This window comes from Vipera berus (assembly GCF_964194415.1).
Source record: "Vipera berus genome assembly, chromosome: 5".
Classification (NCBI taxonomy): Eukaryota; Metazoa; Chordata; class Lepidosauria; order Squamata; family Viperidae; genus Vipera; species Vipera berus.
Window position 1 is genome coordinate 38,907,121 of NC_138207.1, and position 21,896 is coordinate 38,929,016.

The window sequence follows — 21,896 nt, forward strand, 5'->3', positions numbered from 1 at the left end:
TCCACATCCTGAAATTATCATTGGTAGTACTTTTTGATAACAATTGTGACTTCAGGTTTTCCAAAAATATCACTTCCTTCTGTGTAAAAATGTGATTTCATGCTGAAAGCATTACAGATAAACTCAAGAGTCTGGCTTTTATCCATAACTATATTCATTCTAAGAATTAAAAATACACAGGCACAAGCCATGATGTATGCAAGTGTTTCAAATAATGATTTTAGTTTTAAAATGATGACCCAGAAATTTCAGACAAATTGACCAAAACCCAGAACTATACCCAAATATTAGCTTGAAAATCAACCCAAGCACCTAATGACAATCCATTTTTCTAACCATCTGGATACTCCTCCTTTGTTTGTCAGCAATTCTACATTGTTTAAATTAGAGTTCATACAGTTCAGAACATTCCCATCTTTTACAAATGGTTTTGTCTGGTGTTTGCTAGAGGGTCTCTCATTCTCACTGGGAATGCCTATGGGTTGACTTCTTTCTGGCTCTTGGAAGCCTTTAAAAGTTTGCAGCTGGGGATTTTCCTACTGCCTTAGATGTTGTAGGTAGGGCACAAATGATACTCATCAGAGGAGACACTTTTGCGATTTAGTCTTTTCTGTTCTCTGTCCAGTGCCTTCTGAAAGTACAAAGCCTATCTTCTTCCTGTTTATATCCTTCATAAAGCTGCTCCTCCAAATATATTTGCTTTTGTATATCATTCATCTCTTCCTCTTCTGTTTATACAAAAATTCTTTTTTGTCATTTCAATATGAATCTACTGTCAATGCAGTGAGAGATTCTTGAGATTTTCTCTTTGGAATCTCTTTAGTAATCAGAGAGCAATTATATTTTGTTATTTCCAATTGGATAGTTTCCTATCACCTTTGGGACACACTCCTATTTTCTCAGTCATCTGCCTACCATGTGTGGACATTTGCAAGTGATATTGCTGTTGTATGTACAATGAAGGTGAATATTTGGCAGCACACTACATCAAAGTCATAGATTTGTGACAGAAAATGTTATATTGAAGGGTTCTGTAACTGCAACAAAAAGAAATTATTTAGCCTGACTATTGCTATCTCGCTTCTGTAATCAGCATTTGCGTCAGGGACAAATTTCATGCAAGTTTGGGAAACATGCATATGGATGGGATGTACTGAAGAAGAGAATAATAGAGTATACAGGAATGATTGATGTCTTCCTTATGATGTAATGGCCCTGTTGTCTGATTTTCATTGGCTAACAAAGTTTATAAAGCAATGCTACTAACTTTCTAAGATGTGGCACTTCTGGATGTAACTCTGCCAGCGTTCCAGATTGTTTGCCACCCAGCTGTTTTATTTGATCAATTAAAGCACTGTTTCCTCAAGAAGCCTCCATTTGAGTTGCCTGATTAGGTATCTAATGGTATCTCAAATTTAAGTTAAGGGCCAGGGACTTTACAATAATATATATACAATAAAGGTGAATATTTGGCAGCATGCCAAATAGATTTGCACCACAAAATATTATATGTCACATATGTAATATCCTAGATCCACACAACTAGGTCTTTGGTATCAATGACTAAATAAATAAATTCCATCTGCTATTCAAGGATTAGACATATTTCACATTGGAAACAACAAAATGAAATACCTGATAACTGCAGCCCACCTCCTCTGCTGAAATAACTAATGGAAGGATTTTAAAAGATGTTACACACAAAATGGAAATGTTCTAGCACTTACATTATGCTTTCTAGTGTTCACTTTACAAACATTATCTATGTAATCTGTTCCACAGCTTTGTAAAGCAGGCCAATATTGCTTCCCCCAATTATACATAAACTGAGAAGTCTTGCATCTTTCAATCAATTTGAATTAAATATTTTCCTTTATTGGAGAACGTGTCATATATTTCTGGAGGAAAAGTATTGTTTCAGAATATATTTGTGGTTTACATATATCTTGAAACTTTCTTGTTTTCCACTATATTAATAGCACATAATAGGCTATGGTGAAGGACTTGATTATTCACCACTTTGTTTACAATAGATTGGATGTCTTGGGTATAATGTTGCCTTAGTTTATCAGGGAAATAGTTTGCATCCTGGCTATAGGTAATGAAAAATGTACAGAAAGCTTTAACATCTTCTTCCTGGAGTCCCAATATCTCCAGTGCCGATTCCCATGCTGATTTAATTCTTTTGTTTTTATCTTTCCTCCTCAGAACAGATGATAATGTAGGCAATACTCTGGCAAGATCAGGTATGCTTTCTACCACATGAGAATGTAGACACTGAATAGTTTCACAGATATAGCTATAGAAGAGATTTATCTCCACAGAATTAAACCTGCAAAAAGATGTTTAAGAAAAACAATTTACCTTTGCGGTTTATATCAACAGGCCCACAAATTATTTCCATTTGAGAAGTAGCCATGTTGCAAAATTCTATTTGTCTCCATTTTAAAGTAAATACCATTAGTTTAGATGAAAATTATTTCCAGGTGTATCCTTAGGTTTGCAGGCTAAAGCTGTAATATTTATATTTATTAACTGCATGGTCCATCAAAGTGGAATTCAACCACACATCTACAGTTCTATTAATTCAATACAATTTGCAACATTTTATTTCAATGTCCAAATAAAATTTAAAGCAATGTTTATTTAGAAATGCATGTAAAATTAAATTTTCTTTTCAAGATTTGGGTAATGCTCCATAACTGAACTGTTTGGAATAAACATTTCATAATGGAAACAAAGTCTGATGTTTTTAAGCCATTCTGTTAAAGCTAGTATTACTCGCACCCTTATGTATTCTAGATGTTTTACATTACAACTCTGAAGTCCCAGATGCTGACTATGCTTCCAAGAGACTTTGAAGTTATAGTCCAGCATACTGAAAGGGAACAAAGTTGGGAAAAGCTATTAAAATTTTATTAACCCAAAAGAACATTTGTGATCCCATTGCCAGACAGCCATTATATTACTCCCAAAATTTTTATAACCTATATTTTTATTTTTCTTACCTGTCTTCTAGCAGTGATGTCCACATCACATCTTGGTCTAGAACCGTATTCCAAAAGTCAAACTTCTCTGATAATTTCTGAATGCCAGAATCTAATACAATATATTGTGACTTCATAGTTTGCAGCTTGTTCTCAATTCTAGTAAGATTAAAAAGCCAAAGGAAATTAGAATCAAGACCCACCCATTCTAAAGAATGTTTTCCAGTTTGACTAAAGAGCTCTTATATAATAGATGATGTATACTTGAAAGACTGGTATATCAGTTTGGAACTTGGATTCTTTAGCTTCTATCCATATAGTCTACATGATATTGTCATAATGCTGTAGTTTACTTGCAATCTTTTCCCCATGTAGAACAGTTTATTCTACTTCACTGTATATTTTGAAAATGTTATTTTTAAAAAATATACAAATAATGAAGAGAATTTTTTGAAAATTGCAGCAATGCTTTGGCAAGGTCAATTTCTTTTCAGCTTTGTGTAGTAAAATGATCTCTTGGTACATTTATTTTTCTCAAATTTAGTAAATAAAATTTAATCTATATTGATTGACCAGCTGTATAAACATAGTTTATAACTAAATCATAAGTAAGTCAATTCTTTTTCTCCAGTGTTCATTATAGAAATACTTATCTTTATGGAATTGCCCTTCTTCATGGATTACTGCCTTGTTGTGGCGAAGGGGCTTGCGTAATTCAATGAAGCTATGAGCTATGCTGTGCAGGGCCACCCAAGACAGACAGGTAATAGCAGAGAGTTCTGACAAAATGTGATCCATTGGAGAAGGAAATGGCAACCCACTCCAGTATCTTTGCCATGAAAACCCCATAGACAGTACCAAAAGGAAAAAAGATATGACGCTGGAAGATGAGCCCCTCAGGTCGGAAGGCGTCCAATCTGCTACTGGGGAAGAGCAGAGGGCTAGTACTAGTAGTGCCAGAAAGAATGAAGCGACTGGGCCAAAGCCGAAAGGATACTCAGCTGTGGATGTATCTGGTGGTGAAAGGAAAGTCCCATGCTGTAAAGATTTTTTCTCCATAGGAACCTGGAATGTAAGAGCCATGAATCAAGGAAAGCTGGACATGGTCAAACAAGAGATGACAAGACTGAACATCGACATCTTAGGAATCAGTGAACTAAAATGGACAGGAATGGGTGAATTTAATTCAGATGACCATCAGGTATATTACTGCGGGCAAGAATCCCTCAGACGAAATGGAGTAGCCTTCATAGTCAATAAAAGAGTAGGAAAAGCAATACTGGGATACAATCCCCAAAATAACAGAATGATCTCAATTCAAATCCAAGGCAAACCATTCAATATCACAGTAGTCTACGCCCCAACCACCGGTGCTGAAGAGGATGAAATTGACTGGTTCTATGAAGCACCTTATAGAACTAACACCAAAAAATGATGTCCTTATCATCATGGGGGATTGGAATGCTCAAGTAGGAAGCCAAAAGATAACCAGAATAACAGGCAAGTTTGTCCTTGGAGTACAAAATGAAGCAGGGCACAGGCTGACAGAATTTTGTCAAGAGAATACGATAGTCATAGCAAACACTCTTTTTCAACAACCCAAGAGACGGCTATACACATGGACATCACCAGATGGTCAACACAAAAATCAGATGGACTATGTGCTCTGCAGCCAAAGATGGAGAAACTCTATACAGTCAATAAAAACAAGACCAGGAGCTGACTGTGGCTCAGACCATCAGCTTCTTATTGCAAAATTTAGGCTTAAACTAAAGAAAGTAGGGAAAAGCACTAGGCCACTCAGGTATGAACTAAATCATATCCCTGATGAATATACATTAGAGGTGATAAATAGATTTAAGGAATTAGATCTGATAGACAGAGTGCCTGAAGAACTATGGTCGGAGGTTCGCAACATTGTACAAAAGGTAACAACTAAAACTATCCCAAAGAAAAAGAAATGCAAGAAAGCAAAATGGCTGTCTGAGGAAGCTTTGCAAATAGCTGAGGAAAGGAGGGAAGCAAAAGGCAAGGGAGAAAAAGATAGATACGCCCAATTGAATGCAGAATTCCAGATTTATTTATTTAGTGTATGGCTGGTCACACACAGAATTAAAAGCACTTCATATTTACAAGTTAGAACAGTTAAAACAATTTTTTTTAAAAAGAAGCAATTGTAAAACCTAAGAGGAAAACAGAAATAACATTTCAGAGTTTAATGTCGAGTTTGGAGATCCAGTCAGTAGCTGCCGTTGTTATGCAGAGGAAGTCCTTAAAATCTCCTGGGTATCTTCTATTAGTGCATTCCCTCACTATATGTTGGATAGTCTGTCAGGGAGCCCCGCAATCACATTGTGCTGAAGGTGTCTTTCCCCATTTATACAGAGAATCGGCACACACCCCATGAGTCATTCTAATTCTATTGTATGTCACCCATATGTGTCAGGGTAGATTAAATCCTGGAGGTATACTATTAGGATAAATATGCTCAGAAATATCTTGGGAGGTATAGCTACTCCATGCTTCCATCCACTTTTGTATAGTGCTCTGATGTTCGCCCAGCAGCTTAAGCGCTGTGAGGAGTGGTGGACTTCTTGACTTTAATCGACATCTTAAGAGATCAGAGGTATAGGCATGAATGGGTAGAGAGGGGTTTAGCAGGATCTTACTATACTCCCGAATGAGAGCTTCTTGTCATCGTAAGTGTGGGGGAAGTATGTGGCTAAGAACTGGTAGCCAGTGAATAGGTGTAGATTTTATGCACCCAGTAATTAATCTCATCATATGGCTGAGTTGAACATCAACAAGTCTTGTATGTGAGCTGTTTATCCATACAGGTGCGAAGTATTCTGCTACAGAGTAGCAAAGCCCAAGGGCTGCGCATCGAAGACTTGGAGCTGAAGCTCCCCAAGTTGTTCCACATAGTTTTTGCAGAATGTTGTTTCTGCTGTTAACCTTGGCAGCCATATTCTGAATATGTTTTTTAAAAGACAGGGTCCTATCTAAGGTGACCCCCAGATATTTTGGAGTTGCCTCATATGGGAGCAATTTGTTATTTAGGTATACATTGAGTTCTCTTTTTGCCAGTTTATTATTAAGGTGGAAACATGATGTGACTGTCTTACTTACGCTTGGGATTAACCTCCATTGGTGGAAGTATGTGCTCAGAGTTGTAAGGTTGGCTGTAAGTACACCATCTGTAACTTCGATGTCCTTGTGGCTATATGCTAATGCCAAGTCATCAACGTAAGAGAACTTTGTTGATAGCGTGGGTGGTATATCGGAAATATATAAATTGAATAAGGATGGGGCCAATACAGAGCCCTGAGGGAGTCCATTATTCCAGAGAATAGCTAGAAGAGATAAGAATGTCTTCTTAAATGAACAGTGCAAAGAAATAGAAGAAAACAATAGAATAGGAAGGACCAGAGATCTCTTCAAGAAAATTGGAGAGATGAAGGGAATGCTTCATGCAAAAATGGGCATGATAAAAGACCAATGGCAGGGACCTAACAGAGGCAGAAGAGATTAAGAAGAGGTGGCAAAATTACACAGAACAACTATACAAGAACGAGCTTAACATCCCTGATAACCTTGATGAGGTGGTCACTGATCTCGAGCCAGACATCTTAGAATGTGAAGTGAAGTGGGTCTTAGGAAACCTAAGCAACAACAAAGCTAGTGCAGGTGACAGTATTCCAGCTGAGCTATTCAAAATCTTAAAAGATGATGCAGTAAAACTGCTACACTAAATTTGCCGGCAAATTTGGAAAACTCAACAGTGGCCACAGGATTGGAAAAAGATCAGTTTACATTCCAATTCCAAAGAAAGACAGTGCCAAAGAATGTTCAAACTATCGCACCATTGCACTCATTTCACATGCTAGTAAAGTTATGCTTAAAATTCTACAAGCTAGACTCCAGCAGTATGTGGATCGAGAAGTACCAGAAGTGCAGGCAAGATTTCGAAGGGGCAGGGGAACTAGAGATCAAATTGCCAACATATGCTGGATCATGGAGAAAGCTAGGGAGTTCCAGAAAAACATCTACTTCTGCTTCATTGACTATGCTAAAGCCTTTGATTGTGCGGATCATAAACTGTGGCAAGATTGAGGGCAAGAGAAGAAGGGGATGACAGAGAATGAGGTGGCTGGATGGAGTCACTGAAGCAGAAGGAGTGAGCTTAAATGGACTCCAGAAGATGTTAGAGGACAGGAAGGCCTGGAAGAATGTTGTCCATGGGGTCGCGATGGGTCGGACACAACTTCGCAACTAACAACAAATGGAATTGTCACAATGTACCAACAGATTACACAATCACAAATGCATAATCATTTCAGTTATTTATAATGTTCCATGTTTAACATTGCAGTTCCAAAATGCTAAATTACTGAGCAGCTGGCTATTTTTAAAAATCCTCCTCCAGAGTTAAGATGAAACAAGTGAAATGCTGCCAATTCTGTAGCTAACTAGTTTATATTTTTAATTATTTTGGTATTTCTGAAAAAATAAAACAATGCATAATTATAGAAAGATTAAATTTCTATTTTAAAGTAGGCATTTTCCATTATCCATCCTGGTCTTTGATGCTTTCTAAGTCACCACTTCTTTAATAAGAATGATTTCAAGTACAGCATTATTACATTTCTTTTATCTGAGATATTATGTAGATTTACAAAGCAAAACAGGTCAGGAAAAAATATTCAAAAGAAACATTTAACATATGAAATATGCCATTCCAAGACCCTTCCCAAAACAAACCTTCCCAGCAAAAGTCAACTTGTGACCTGTTTAATGTCTTGTTCAGGACACACAGAGATAAATGCTCTTTGGCCATCTTCAGGAATAAGAGATGTATGTTTCAAATGTCTCTTGACTTCTGTTCCATAACAGACAGCAGAGATATACCTAGTAATCCAACTGGTGCTGAAGGTCAGTTTTCTCTTAAAGCTTTTTATAGCTAGGAAATCCAAATATAGAATATTAACACATACTGTACTCGCAAGCACATTGTTTATTAAACTACAGCATGGTAATCACAGTATAGTTTCTCTTCTTAGTTTCATGCAAACATACATTAAGTCTACAAACATCATATGGATCCATAAAAGGAAATCATAATTTAATACTATGAACTGTACAGGTCACACGCAGGATTGTTGTAATTAACCATTAATTTTAGACTCATATGAATCTATAATATAGTAACTTTATGTGTTAAATTTCTTTGAAACTTTTGGCAGTGCAGAAGTTACTGAATTCCAAACCCCAGCAATATTCACTTAGTGTCATGCTGGCTGGGATCTCTGGGGAATAGTTCAGCAATAATTGGAGTCCAGGGTTCTTATTCTAACCAAAATCTTTTGTCTTTTTGTATTAAGATGTTCTCAGTGGTGCTAAATATAAGCTCTTCTCATTAGGCTATTTTGTGATATTGTATTCAGATCTAATGTTTACAGTGGTGCTTAAAAGTTTTTGTACCCTTTAAATTTTTCAATATTTCTCAATAAATATCACATAAAAATGATCTGTTTTCCACACAAGCGCTAAAACTTGTGTGAGAATCCAGTTAAACAAATAAGTCATTTGTCTCATCCAATATATATAGTGTAAGTCAATAAATGCCCACTTCCACATTCCAACGTGCCTGCACAAAATCCAGCACTTCAAACATTGCTGCACTCAATTTCCAACATAAGCTAATAGTAAGGGATGCTGAAAGATGTAGCTCAGCAACACTTAAAGGTCACTCTATATCAGCGGTCTTCAAACTTGGCCCTTTTATGACTTGTGGACTTCAACTCCCAGAATTCCTCAGCCAGGCACGCTGCTGCTCTATATCCATGCAAAACATGTTTTAGTAGGAGGTGGAAAAACAGCACACTACAAAAATAATAATTATAAATGGAGGCATCTTTGATATTTGGTATTCTACATTTTATTTCTAATCTTGTATTGACTGATTTCATCAGTTGCCTACTTCAAATAATACAAATGTTTTTCTTGTTGATAGAGGAATCAGAAACCAAACTAGGTTCCCACAACAGAATCCTATCCCTACATTGCATTACAACTTGCTAAGGTTTCCATTATAATAGATTTTCAAAAGTTATTTTCATTATGTATTTTTCCTTTTTTTATTATTTGTTCACTTATTTTCAGTTTGCATAGATGACTTTAATTCTCAGCATTGTATATGTTCTAAGCATTTATGGGCAGGGGAAACATCCATTCCTTAGAGGTTGGAAATGTCTAAAATAAAACAACTAAAGTCTTTCTCATAATTATTATGTGAAGGTTAATATTTATTTTCATATAACTATTTAAAGGACATGCTAGTTTTCAGGGCCATGTCCTTCCAAAATAATTTACAAAAGGTTAATTTCACATGTATGCATGTGTGTATACACTCAGCAAGATATTCAGGCTGGATTTGGCATTTTTATCCATTCATCCCACACTCAGCAAGATATTCAGACTGGATTTACCATTTTATTCCACCTATTGAGTCCTTCCCAAGGACCTGGGATAGGCAAATGTGGATGTTTTATGCTGTTAGAGGTATCGTCACAGAATGTAAGCTGTTCAAAGTAAAGCTGCTTTTTGCAATTGACTGGTGGTGAACTTGTCAATACCAATGGTGTTCAAGTGGTGCTCTAGTTGTTTTGGGATTGCACTAAAGGCATCTATTACTATTTGTGTAATTGAATTCTTTTAACTGAAATATAGTTTTCTATTTTATAAATTGTTTAAGAAAAAACACTTCATTTGCATTGTTTTTCTTCAAACAATAACAATTTCCCATATATACCAGATATATAAAGTTGAGCATTAATTATCTTGAATAGACCTGATGTCAGCCATTAGTAAAGCAAAGCAAATGTCAGATCCCATATGCTGGGCTTTTTGATAAAACAACTTGTCAACATTTAAAAGAGCTTTATTAGAAGCTTTATTCTGAACTGAACAATCCATGATTGTCTGAATTTGCTGCTGATCCTCCAAGACACTAATAGGAGATATTTGCAGAACTTGTTCAGGTTCTTCAAGCCATTTATCAACTCAGTTTTACTTCTTAACCATAAGAAGAGCAGAGAAGAGCAAAAAGATTATTAGGAACCTGGAGGGTAAAACATATGAAAAAGGTTGCAGGTATTGGTTATAGCTCGTCTAGTGAAAAGGACTAGGGATGACATGATAGCAGTGTTCTAATATTTGAGAGGCTACCACAAAGAAGAGGGAGTAAAACCTATTTTCCAAAGCACCAGAAGGCAAAACAAGGAACAATGGATGGAAACTAATCAAGGAGAGAAGCATAAGGAGAAATTTCCTAAAAGTAAGAACAATTAATCAGTGAGATGGTTTTCCTTCAGAAGTTGTGGGTGTTTCATCACAGGAGGCTTTTAAGAAGAGACTGGATAGCCACTTGTTTGAAATGGTATAGGGTTTTCTGCTTGAGCAGGGATTGGACTACAAGACCTCCAGGGCAGTGGTGGGATCCAGCCAGTTCGCACCATTTCGGCAGAACCGGTAACTACATTTTTGTTGCCCAGGCCCAGAATGGACTTCCGGAAGTGGCATCCACACAGAGAACCGGTTGTTCACATATTTGAATCCCACCACTGCTCCAAGGTCCCTTCCAAGTCTGTTATTCTGTTATTTTAAAAATCTATTTCTGTCAGTAGAATTTATAAGAACATATATTAAAAAAGACAAGTCTCTATTTTTCTTTTGTTTTAAAACCCAGTTCTTTATTCACATATACATTTTTATTGCAAGCTTACCAGTAAGATCACACCAATTAGTTATTCCAAAAGTAGTACTATATATGAACTAGCAAAATAACTTTTAGTAGTACACAGAATTGGCTTATTTATGGGAGGTAGTAGGAATAATGCACCAGAAAATTAGTAGATCCAAAATACTGTACCAGACATTGATTGCCTACCTAAAGATATGAAGAGTTCAAGAAATAGGATACATGGATATATCACTACTTTGGTCAGCAACCAATATTTTCTTAGAACCGTTAATTGACACATATGAAATCCAGTTCACTTTTTCTCCATGTTCAATGGTCAATTTGGGCGAAATGGATAGGCATTCATTTGTGTGCTCTGGGTTCATTTTGTCGACTTTCTTGGTGGCATTTTTCTTTTTGTGAATTGCCTTGTTTGGACTTTTCAATTTTCCAATTTCATTGCTAACATCCCACAACAATATTCTACCATCATTTCCCCCTGTAATAAAGCAATACATTTCCGGCAGAAAGAAAATCTGTGACACTCCTAATGAGTGACCTTTAAACGCTACTTCCTGTTCAAACTTGGCACCTGTTACTCGAAAGATTCTGATTTTACCATCTTCAGCTCCACAGCCAAAGACATTGCCACAAGTAGAAACAGACAGTGAATGAATCAATGGTGGGTTAAAGAGTTGGCCAATCCCTTGCTCAGCTGCTGCTTCTTCTTCTTGCAAGTTCATAATCCACTGTGGACGAGTTTTTTGCAAGTTCCACATTATAATCTGTAAACAAAGCAAAACAAAAAGATTTCTTAATTTAGAAGTCATGTAAATGTAAACTTTCATTGTCACGTTCCCCAGAATGACACAGTGATACAACTCACATAAATTATGCTTTAGTTTACAGATAAAAAGCATCTGTTGACTTAAATTATATCTAATATAGAATTACTCTTATTTCATTATTTTTGAAATTTATAAACTGCTTCAATTTCAGGGACTCTTAAATTTAAAAAAAATATCTTTTTACTTTTATTTACTACACGTATTATATCTATCTACCAAATTGGTCAAGCTATATTATGCGGAAATTATAGATTTCCAGCACAGTGGTTAAACAAGAAAATGTTTAAAGCCCATGGGACAGAGACTTGTAGATACGTGCTGCTTTTCAGTGACACCATATATGTTATAGAATAGACCCTACCAGAAATTAGGTTGGCCTAATTTATTTTAGAGGCCTTAAGAGTAATTGGATGATTTCTTGGTAGCATTATTTTCGGTTGTATGGTTGTATAGCAGGGGTCTTCAAACTTGACCCTTTTATGACTTCTGGACTTCAACTCCCAGACTTCCTCAGCCAGCATGTCTGGCTGAGGAATTCTGGGAGTTGAAGTCCACAAGTCATAAAAGGGCCAGGTTTGAAGACCCCTGTTGTATAGTCTGCTCTTAATTGTAATCACCAAAAGCCTCTTCAATTGAGAAGTGTGCAATTATGATAGATTAAACTGTTATTCTGTAGAACACAGTCCTGTATAGTATATTATTTAGAAAGCCAAATACTGAGTTGATTTTTAAAGCCTCTTCAATTGAGAAGTGTGCAATTATGATAAATAAAGATTAAACTGCTATTCTGTAGAACTCAGTCCTGTATAGTATATTATTTAGAAAGCCAAATACTGAGTTGATTTTTATTCATTCTTTTGGAGTTTTTCATTCTCTGCATTCTGCAGAAACCTGTATCTGTTCCAAAGGATAAAGCAAAAAGTAATCTCATCTGGCAACAATGTGTGTTTTGTTGGCAGTAAAGTATCATTGTGTATAAATCCTTTTCTTTCCTTATCTCCTATCCTTAATCAATTTTCTATCTTCTGCATCAATCAAAGTAATGTTTCAGTTGGGAAACAATGCTGATATCTCACTTACTACTTCAGCCTTAGCTTTAATTTTGCAGCTGATGTTGAGATTCTGAGCAAGTTAACTTTCAGAAAGCATTTTTTAAATCTGGTTCAGCTGACCTATTCTATACTTCTATAGAAAAACAATCCGTTTTTGAACAATTATAGCAATTGACAAGATGGCAAAAGTATTTCTAGAACCAAGGGAACAGATGTTTTGATATAAAAATTACAATGGTAGGAAGAATAATAGTAATCAACTTCTGTTGTGACCCTTCCCCATTTGCTTTATAGTGCATAAAATACTTCCCCTGATGGAATATAATAACAAAAATTCCACATATCTAGTCACCATTATCAAAACAACTAAAGAAACAGCATTAATTGGCATAACATAAAACTCTACTGTGATTGTTTACAGTTACACCTATCAAACAAGTGATATTTAGTAAGCTTTCATCTACTGCTGATCACCTTCATATCCAGGCCACATGAAAGAAGGCTTTGTGGCCTCTGGGGTCGAAATGCAGTAGATGCACAAATATTTGAATGTCGTTGCAGGCAGCGAGTCAACTTCTTGCTTTGTAAGTCAATTATCTTTATGGCTCCAGAATCATCTGCAGCAGCTAAGAAACTGTCTGCTTCATTTACTGAAAGACAATTGATCTCTTCCTCATTTACATGGAAACATTCAACTGGCTCCTTGAGACACCTGGTATCCAGCATGCTAATAATTTCCCCATGAGAAGCATAGAGTCTTCTAGAACAAGTGGGAGAAAATATAACGCTAGTGACATCATCTGCTTTTTGAAGCTGTACACATTCCAATGGATTTCCTTCAGCATTCCAAATTGTGAGCTCCCCTCCTTCTGCTCCTGAAGCCAATAGACCGTCTTTGCTCACATTTAAGCTTAGTATTGAAGAAGAATGTCCATTGGTCCACTTCTTTGCCATCATATCTCAAGGCAGACTGGAAAAAAAATTGATCAGAGTGATATTTTGTTTTGATATATATTGAAGAATCAAAAAGTGATTGTATTGTGTTATTTTTAGATTAACTTATTCAAATAAAGCACCTACTTATTTAAAAACTTACACATCTAAATTCCAGTATACTGACTCTCAAATATAATGACCTTACAATCGCAATCAATCGATTTGGGACACTAATATTTTCCAATGTAAACTTAATCCTTAGGCACAATGAATACAGTAGTGTGTATAAACACAATGCGTTTAAGATAGGCCGTTGAATAAATACATGCGGTATAAGGTTCAAATAAATGTATAACAAATCAGGCACCTTAACCCAGCCGCCACTTTCCTACTTCACTCGATTCTTGCATTACCTCAAAGGAAAGAATCAATTTCTCCCGATACCAAACTCTCTTCCGGCAAAGAAAATCTGCTGGGTCTGTTTAGTATTCCCCCTTGACAGGTGAAGTTTTTGCGCATGCGTTTAGGACGGCATCCTTTTTCTCATGCTCAGCAATGCCCTCAACCAAAATGGCCGGCTCACGTTCAAGGCCCTGCTCCATACCGCATGACATTAAAATAGAATAAATAAAAGATGTGTTGTCCAAGAAACCAGCTTCAACACAGGTCCTAGATTGTTCTTGCCTCTGCGGTACTCGAAAATGTAAGATCAGGAGCGGCACTTCCCGACGCCTCCATATAACAAGACCTCTCAAACAAACGCGTTCATTTCCGCCTCTCCTTGCCGGCAACAGGCGAGGAGTTCGTTGGCAAGGTAGCACCTCCTCCTTTTGCAGCCGACGGCGCGCGCCTGATTGGCTCTCTGGTTAGCGGGTAGGCTCGCGGTTTCTCGCCGCCTTCGCCTGGGCCGGGCCGGTCGGTTTGGAAGGCGTGCGCGCGCAGAACGCGAAGGCCGGTGGTCAATCGCCTGAGGCTATGGCGGCAGCGGCTGCCGGCAGCGGCGGAGCGCCGAACTCAGCCGCTGCTGCGGGCGGTTGGCGGCTCCCCGGTAGGGTACTCGAGTTCGTCTTCTCCTACTTGGACCTCCGGGAACTACGGAGCTGCGCGTTGGTGTGTAAGCTGTGGTACCGCGTTTTGCACGGCGACGAGAACAGCGAGGTGTGGCGCAGCCTGGCGGCTCGCAACCTCGTCGAGGAAGCGCTACGCACCGATATCCTCTGCAACGTGCCCACCTACAAGGGCAAGGTCAGGCGAGCCTGTAGGGCGACGCTTCAGCTCTTGTGTTCATGCGCAGGCACACTGAAGGTGGGGAAAAGGGGAGGGGTGACGACGAAGAGGCGGCTTACCGATCCGCTCTCTGTCGAGTCCGGTGCAGCTTCCCGGCTCCATTTCTAGCCTTTCAGATGCCGAGCGTGGGGTCAGCCTCGGAGACACGCCTCGCAGTTGCCTCAGTTGTTTATGGGCGAGCTAAGCTCATGGGACTATTGGGAAGGCAAGGAGAGGAGATTCCCACACTTGCTCAGAGATCCTCCGATGGGTAGCTGTCTTCAACCCTGATAGTGGTCGAGGATTCTAGAGGTGTCATACTTTCACCCGCTTTCATCTCTTGCTGGGCAATTGCGTCGCAGTGGTGGGGTAATATTCCTTGCCCACATGTTATGCAGATGTGGCCTAGATATCTTTTATATTAGACATTGTGGCGCTGCCTTAAGCTTAGGCAGCGAATTCCATCATGCCGAAGCAGAAGGAGTTTGTGGAAGAACTGGAACTTTGAGCCCTTTCCCCTCTGTGCTCCCCCAGCTTTGTAAGAATTTGTCATTTTAAACCCGTTGTAGGTTTGCATCTTATTTTCTTTCATAAGTCATCTATACATTTATAACTTTACGTATGCCTTAAGACATGGCATGGGTCCGGACTACCTACGGGAGCACCTTCTGCCAATGTCAGCACCCCACCGTCCTGTGCGCTCCCACAGAGAGGGCCTCCTCCGGGTGCCACCGCTCAAGGAATGTCGGCTGGTGGCCCCCAGGGGGAGGGCCTTCTCTGTGGGTGCGCCAGCCCTCTGGAACAGCTTACCAACCGAAATCCGGATGGCCCCCGACCTCCGCACCTTCCGGCGCGAATTAAAAACTTATCTGTTCCAGCAGTCCGGCCTGGCCTGAATAGATATTTATAGCTCTAATCTGGGGTCCCAGTTTGTATTTTACTATTGTTTGTTTTCACTATTGTTCATTCTGTATGCCTACCTTATTCTGTACACCGCCCCGAGTCCCTCGGGAGAAGGGCGGTTTATAAAAACAAATAAATAAAATAAATAAATAAATAAATAAATATTTTTGTAGGTCATATACCTGCAAAAAAGATACTGCCTCATTTTAATGATATTATATAAAACACTCTGGCAATCTCTTCCTAAAGAACCAAGTAAGAATGTTGCAAATTATTCAAATGAATGTACTGTAGTAAAGAATTAAGGAAAATGAGCCAGATACTGCCTCATATGGAAAAGTCCTCCACTAGCAGAACTGGAAAGGAGAGGCACTGTAAAATGATTCCTATTCTCTCCTTTCTCTGCTTACTGTTTCTGAAAGGCTGAGTCAGGCTCCTGCTCCTCTTCATCCAATTAGACTGAGGATGTGGAACTGTGACATGTACTGAATTTACTTTATTATTTTTTACAGAGTAGTTGTAGAGTAAAACACATTTTAAGTTTTCCATACCTCACTGAGAAATAGTGGATGAGCAAGTTTTCTGGTGCTGATGAATTTTCAGCTACTCTCCTCTCAGAGTGACACTGCAAACTTACAAGTGGCTCATTACAATGTGATATTTACATTTTATTTCTAATTCAGTCTGCATTGATTAGACTATTTGTGCCAATGCTGCCAGGGTGGATTTGATTTAAATCAAGTAAAAAGGCTTGATTTAAATCAACTCGATTTAAATCATAATTTTTAAAGAGCAACTGGCATCTCTGTCCCCCAGCGGCTCCTCTGACCCGCTGTTGGCTCACCGACAGTCCCATTCACTTTAATGGGACAGCTGGTGATGTGGCAGCGACACAACAAGGTGAGGGACGTGGCAGGCAGCAGGTGAGTGGATGCCCACTAACAGGCGCTGCCATGATGGATCTGAAATGACAGGTGCTCTTTAAATGTAAGGACTCATTCTTTCTGGTAGTTAGAATCTTTAATATTATTTGCAAACAAAATGAAAGTTTCCTATTTAGAATAATAAGCTGTCAGGTTAGTAAAACAGCGATATCAGAACCGATTTTAGGTTAATAGGTTAATTACACATACTGTGTTTCCCCCCAAAATTAGACCTACCCTGAAAATAAGACCTACCCTGATTTTGGGGGGTTGGCCTAATATAAGCCCTATCCCCAAAATAAGCCCTAGTTAGGACCCTGCCCACTCCGTTTCACCTCGCTGCTGCAATGGGGCAGGAGAATGACTGTCGCGCCATTGCCGCCACAACAAGGCAAGGCTGGTGGGGGAAGGGATGGAGCTGTCCCACATACCAACCACCCGTTTATTTCAGGTGCCCCCCAGCCAGGCCATTCCTTGCTCGGCTACCTTCCCTTTCACTCCCCTCCTGAGCCAGACTACCATGCTACAGAGGATGGGTGGGATAGGCCCGGTCCCCCTTCGCCGTTTTAGAGCCAAAGGGGAGTGATGGCGAAAGGCTCCACTGCTGCTGTTTGTTGCTGGAGGGGCTTTCTTCGCGCTTCGCCCTTCAGATCAACTGCCTGGCAGTAGTTGTCACCTCCTATTCCACCAACTCTCCTGTGGTTTGTGCTGTGAGCAGGCAGCGCAAGCCTCCCCTGCCGCCTCCCTCTGCCAGCCCTCCGTCGCTGCTACTGGAGAGAATGGAGAACGAGGAGGGGAGCAGCTCTGCGCAGCGATGCAAAGCAGAGAAGAGCATTTGCTTGCCGCCCTGCATCACCCTCTGTCTCCCTTCTCTGTTCTGGAAATGGCAGCCCCGTTTCCTGCCGCTTTTCCTCCTGGCACTGCTGTAGAGTTTGGTGCACCACCACCCAGCTCCTCTGTTCCCAATAGCATTTCTTCACTAACTTGCTTTCCAGCTCTGGCCCGTTTCTTTCCTGCTGCAGGGAAACAGAGTTTGTGGAACTAAAAAAACTTCAGTCAGACCTTCCAACTTCTCACACACATACACACACAAAGATCACGCAAGAAGTTGGAAGGTCTGACTGATTTTTTTTTACTTTTGGGGAAAGATGATAGTTGGAAAACTACTCAAATTCTTTTATTTAATTAAAACAGAGCCTGGTACAGATGCATTTTTCTTCAAACAATCATACAGTTTGTAATGTACATAGATTTGCAAAACAATGGGGTAAAAGAATATTCCTGAATTTTGTTTTTACGATTTATCTCATGGTTACTGTGAAATTGTGTGAATGCATCGATGCAATGCATGTTATCTCAGCTTGCAAAGTTTGGATTCATTGAATGAGTTTACTAAAAATGTAAATATTGCAGAATATACAGCCTCATGCTACATAACGAAACAGTCTTATTTAGTTTGAAAGACCTTCTCAACTTCCCTTTATTTTGTAAAACTTTTTTTTTAGGTACGTGCCTTTCAGCATGCTTTCAGCACTAATGATTGTTCCAGAAATGTCTATATTAAGAAGAATGGATTTACTTTGCACCGGAATCCCATTGCTCAGAGTACTGATGGAGCAAGGACCAAGATTGGCTTTAGTGAAGGCCGTCATGCTTGGGAAGTCTGGTGGGAAGGTCCTCTTGGTACAGTGGCAGTAATTGGAATTGCTACAAAAAGAGCTCCCATGCAGTGTCAAGGTTATGTAGCCCTCCTAGGCAGTGATGACCAGAGCTGGGGCTGGAATTTAGTGGACAATAATTTATTACATAATGGAGAAGTCAATGGCAGTTTTCCACAGTGCAACAATGCCCCAAAATATCAAGTAAGTGAAATCCGATGTTTTTTTGAAAGGGCTACATCAGTGTTATGACAGATTACTTCTTCCGCAGTTAACTTAATGTTTCCTATTCTGTCATGCTTAATTCCTTATTTTCTCATGCTTCATTCCCTTCCATGCTGAAGATCTGCTTTAGGGTATACCTTAACTTTGGAAAATCTTCAGAGGGTCTATGTAGACATGGAAAGGGGCAAAAAAGAATCCTGATAAGCTTTGTTTGCCCAACTGAAATACAATGTGGGATGCAAATTAGAAGCCACCCAGAGTTGGTTAGTAGATAAAAATAAAAATAAATCATAATAAACCAAAAGCTTTGTTAAAATTTTGATGAGTGAAGCCTTTGGGAATTCTTAGGCAATGTTTTGAATAAATTTTAAGTAAACTTCTGTGTGTGTGTGTGTGTGTGTGGGCAGTTCGGAAATAAGCCTCCATTTGAGCATGTGTGAGAAATATGCGGGGGATAGCGATGCCTATCTTATGGCGTCATATTCAGTAGTTCAGTAGCCAGTGAAGAGTGAAAGGAGAAGTTTGTGTTGCAGTTGACTTGTCCGCTAGGTCAATTGAAAATGAACCCTGCCATAGAAAATCCCGCCAAATGTGAAGTCTGTGCAGTAATATGATTCCTGTGTGCAAAAAAATTGTTGGCAGCTGTGATTCATCGCAAACTATGTAATGTTTACGGACCAAATGTGATGAGTGAAGGTGGACATCAATGATTTAAAGATGGACAAACTGAAGTGCACGATGAGGCAACAAGTGGCCGCCCATCTGTAATCAGCAATGAACTCATGCAGGAAATTGACAAAAAGGTCCATGAAGTTCGTCGGTTCACAATATCTTTTTAGATTTTCCCCAAATTTCTCGGACTGTTTTGTACGAGGTAGTGACAGAAAATACGACAATTTCTGTGCTCGTTGGGTACCGAAACTCCTTTCTGAGGAGCATAAAACACACTGGATGGGTTCTGCTTTGGACTTTTTCACACATTATGACAAAGAAGGAGAATAATGTCTTAACAAAATTGTGACTGCTGATGAGACCTGGTTGTCATACGTGAACCCCAAAAGCAAACGGCAATCAATAGTGTGGTGTCATACCAAAGACCCCCAAAAGGTCAGCAAATATTGTCTGCTAGAAAGGTTATGGCAACAGTATCGTGGGATGCCAAAGGAGTACTGCTGGTGAAGTTCATGGAGCATGGATTGACCATCAGTTCAGAAGTCTACTGTGAAAGGTTACAAAAACTCAGACGAGCCATCCATAACAAGCATCAGGGCATGCTGATTTCCGATGTGTTGGTTCACGATAATGCTTGCCCACACACCACTAGACGCACCCAAGAACTTTTGAAGCAGTTCCGTTGGGATGTTTTTGATCACCCCGCTCCCCACCCCCTAGCCTAGATTTGGCACCGAGCAACTACCACCTCTTCAGGCACATGAAACAGTGGCTTGCGTCGCACCACTTCGACGATCACAATGCGCTTCACGATGGTGTTCAGGGTGGCTTCATTTCATTCCCAGGCAGGAGATTGTTTTGCAGAAGGAATTTCAAACCTTGCAAGACATTATGACAATGAATGGCAATTATTTTGAAAAGTAAAGATGTAGTTTTCTAATGTGTATAATAAAAGTTCTGTATCTGCGAGTGTTGATAACCAAACCGAAGTTTATTTCTGAATTGCCCTCATGTATGTATGTATGTGTATATATATATTTCAATCCCACTTGTTCAGTGAAATTTATTCCCAAAATTTATCTGTAGATAAGCCAGTGTAATCATTTGGAGCACCATCTACTACATAAAAATGGCTGTATCTTAGTTTACTATTAACGTTTAAAATGTATTTTCAAAGTACCTACTTGTATTTATTTATGTTGTTTTTTTCTCTAGATATTTGCCATCTCTTTCAATCTTTCCTCTTTTTATTTACAGATAGGTGAGAGAATTCGTGTTATCCTGGATATGGAAGACAAAACCTTGGCTTTTGAGAGAGGCTATGAGTTCTTAGGAGTTGCATTTCGAGGACTGCCAAAGACATGTCTGTATCCAGCAGTGTCTGCTGTATATGGCAACACTGAGGTGACGTTAGTTTATCTAGGAAAACCTTTAGATGGATGATAGTTTTGTGTTGGTTTTACTTTGTTTTTGTTTTTTTAGCAAGAACATGAAAATCAAGTTGACAATGTGGAGAAACCTGCATATTGGTTAACAGAACAGCATGAGGAAAATACATGAATGTGTGCTCAAGAAACCAAAACTTGTGATTAAAAAGACCAAATGTTTTTTACAGAGTACACTGACATTTCCTTTTTCTGCCGGACCAGAAAAATTCCTCGGGGGTGACAGTTAAACAGGCAGTTAACCACAAGCATGTTGCATCGGATTTTCTACTAAGAGTGGCAATATGGAATCCTGTATATACATGAGGAATTGTTTAATAGAAGTGATTGAGGAAGTTATCTAATATGTGAGAGTAACATGTTCTGTGGAAAAGGTTTCCATTTTGAAAGTGATTTTTTTCCAACCTTTAATCCAGTGTGTTTTACCAAAGGTAATAAACTTATTGGATTTTATTTAATATATTTTGGTTGTGCTGGGAAGCACTGATTCTGGAGATCAGTTTTCCAGAGCTATATTGTGCAGCTATACTGGAGTGTATTTTAAAAATTGTTTGTATAGAAACTAAAAATTGAATGAAAGACAGGTTTGCTAACCAGTATGTAATTTCTTAAATGGAAAAACCACTACATGTCAAATGTCAATCTTTGTTTAGGAATTGGACAAAATATATACAAGTGTATTTCTGTTTTGTTGTGCCACATCTCTTTTGGCAAAAGGAGCAATGTATGCTTATTAAATAATGGTTGAGATTGATAAATAGAATAGTATATATGTGGAAGGGTAAAATTTATTTCTAATGTATTTTGAAAAATTAGGTTTCCAAAGTATTTCCAAATAGCGGTCATTTCAATATACTCAACTCCTTAAATTAAATCAACTGAAATTTAAGCAGGAATTCCATCCCTGATACACAAATTTCAGTATGGGTGGGTTTAATTTTGTTAAAATTTATTATAGAGGCTGAAAAGAATTTGTAAAAAGTTAATGAATTTTATGTGGTGGAAGTACTTCTGGATGATATAATGATTGTCCTTTCTCACAATAGATTTTCCCAGATTTTCCTAGATCTTTGCCATTCCCTGGTATTCATTGCCTGCACAATTTATCTTTTAACTTTGTAATTCCACAGGCCAGCTGTTGGTACTAAATGTTATTTTGTTTATAAATCTATTTATTTAAAGGTATTGATAAAACACTTTCGTTGCAATCCTGTGCATATTTCTTTCAAAAGCATATCAC

The 21,896-nt window shown here is 38.7% G+C and overlaps 3 protein-coding genes across 5 annotated transcripts; 1 reads left to right on the forward strand and 2 right to left on the reverse strand.

Moving 5' to 3' along the window:
* Positions 1-1,588: 1,588 nt before the first annotated feature.
* SMCO1 (single-pass membrane protein with coiled-coil domains 1) lies at positions 1,589-7,857 on the reverse strand. The gene is made up of 3 exons (XM_081329602.1): positions 7,775-7,857; positions 3,009-3,146; positions 1,589-2,332 (listed from the first exon to the last, which is right to left on the reverse strand). The coding sequence occupies exons 1-3, from the start codon at positions 7,822-7,824 to the stop codon at positions 1,936-1,938; spliced, it is 585 nt and encodes a 194-aa protein (XP_081185728.1). The 5' UTR covers positions 7,825-7,857; the 3' UTR covers positions 1,589-1,935.
* A 2,878-nt stretch (positions 7,858-10,735) lies between these two features.
* Positions 10,736-14,379, reverse strand: WDR53 (WD repeat domain 53). Of its 2 annotated transcripts, none has more exons than XM_081329889.1 (3): positions 13,978-14,379; positions 13,103-13,598; positions 10,736-11,513 (listed from the first exon to the last, which is right to left on the reverse strand). In XM_081329889.1, exons 2-3 carry the CDS (start codon positions 13,583-13,585, stop codon positions 10,953-10,955), a joined length of 1,044 nt encoding a protein of 347 aa, XP_081186015.1. In that variant the 5' UTR covers positions 13,586-13,598; positions 13,978-14,379; the 3' UTR covers positions 10,736-10,952. The 2 variants fall into 2 exon arrangements, with proteins under 2 accessions (XP_081186015.1, XP_081186016.1); XM_081329890.1 differs by having other exon boundaries at positions 13,932-14,379.
* A 91-nt stretch (positions 14,380-14,470) lies between these two features.
* On the forward strand, positions 14,471-21,853 carry FBXO45 (F-box protein 45). 2 transcript variants are annotated; one of them, XM_081328645.1, is made up of 3 exons: positions 14,471-14,809; positions 18,162-18,518; positions 20,469-21,853. In XM_081328645.1, exons 1-3 carry the CDS (start codon positions 14,540-14,542, stop codon positions 20,652-20,654), a joined length of 813 nt encoding a protein of 270 aa, XP_081184771.1. In that variant the 5' UTR covers positions 14,471-14,539; the 3' UTR covers positions 20,655-21,853. The 2 variants fall into 2 exon arrangements, with proteins under 2 accessions (XP_081184771.1, XP_081184772.1); XM_081328646.1 differs by having other exon boundaries at positions 14,471-14,674.
* Positions 21,854-21,896: the final 43 nt, after the last annotated feature.

What these genes read in the sequence shown, in the direction of transcription:
- SMCO1 (XM_081329602.1), bottom strand. Translation starts at nt 7,824, where the DNA reads ATGGCCAAAGAGCATTTATCTCTGTGTGTCCTGAACAAGACATTAAAC. An exon ending in CTGAACAAGACATTAAACAG is followed by an intron (nt 3,147 to 7,774) that starts GTCACAAGTTGA and finishes TAATCTTACTAG; the next exon opens with AATTGAGAACAAGCTGCAAA. An exon ending in ACATCACTGCTAGAAGACAG is followed by an intron (nt 2,333 to 3,008) that starts GTAAGAAAAATA and finishes ATCTTTTTGCAG; the next exon opens with GTTTAATTCTGTGGAGATAA.
- WDR53 (XM_081329889.1), bottom strand. Translation starts at nt 13,585, where the DNA reads ATGATGGCAAAGAAGTGGACCAATGGACATTCTTCTTCAATACTAAGC. An exon ending in CATGTGGCCTGGATATGAAG is followed by an intron (nt 11,514 to 13,102) that starts GTGATCAGCAGT and finishes CTTTGTTTACAG; the next exon opens with ATTATAATGTGGAACTTGCA.
- FBXO45 (XM_081328645.1), top strand. Translation starts at nt 14,540, where the DNA reads ATGGCGGCAGCGGCTGCCGGCAGCGGCGGAGCGCCGAACTCAGCCGCT. An exon ending in TGCCCACCTACAAGGGCAAG is followed by an intron (nt 14,810 to 18,161) that starts GTCAGGCGAGCC and finishes CTTTTTTTTTAG; the next exon opens with GTACGTGCCTTTCAGCATGC. An exon ending in ACAATGCCCCAAAATATCAA is followed by an intron (nt 18,519 to 20,468) that starts GTAAGTGAAATC and finishes TTTTATTTACAG; the next exon opens with ATAGGTGAGAGAATTCGTGT.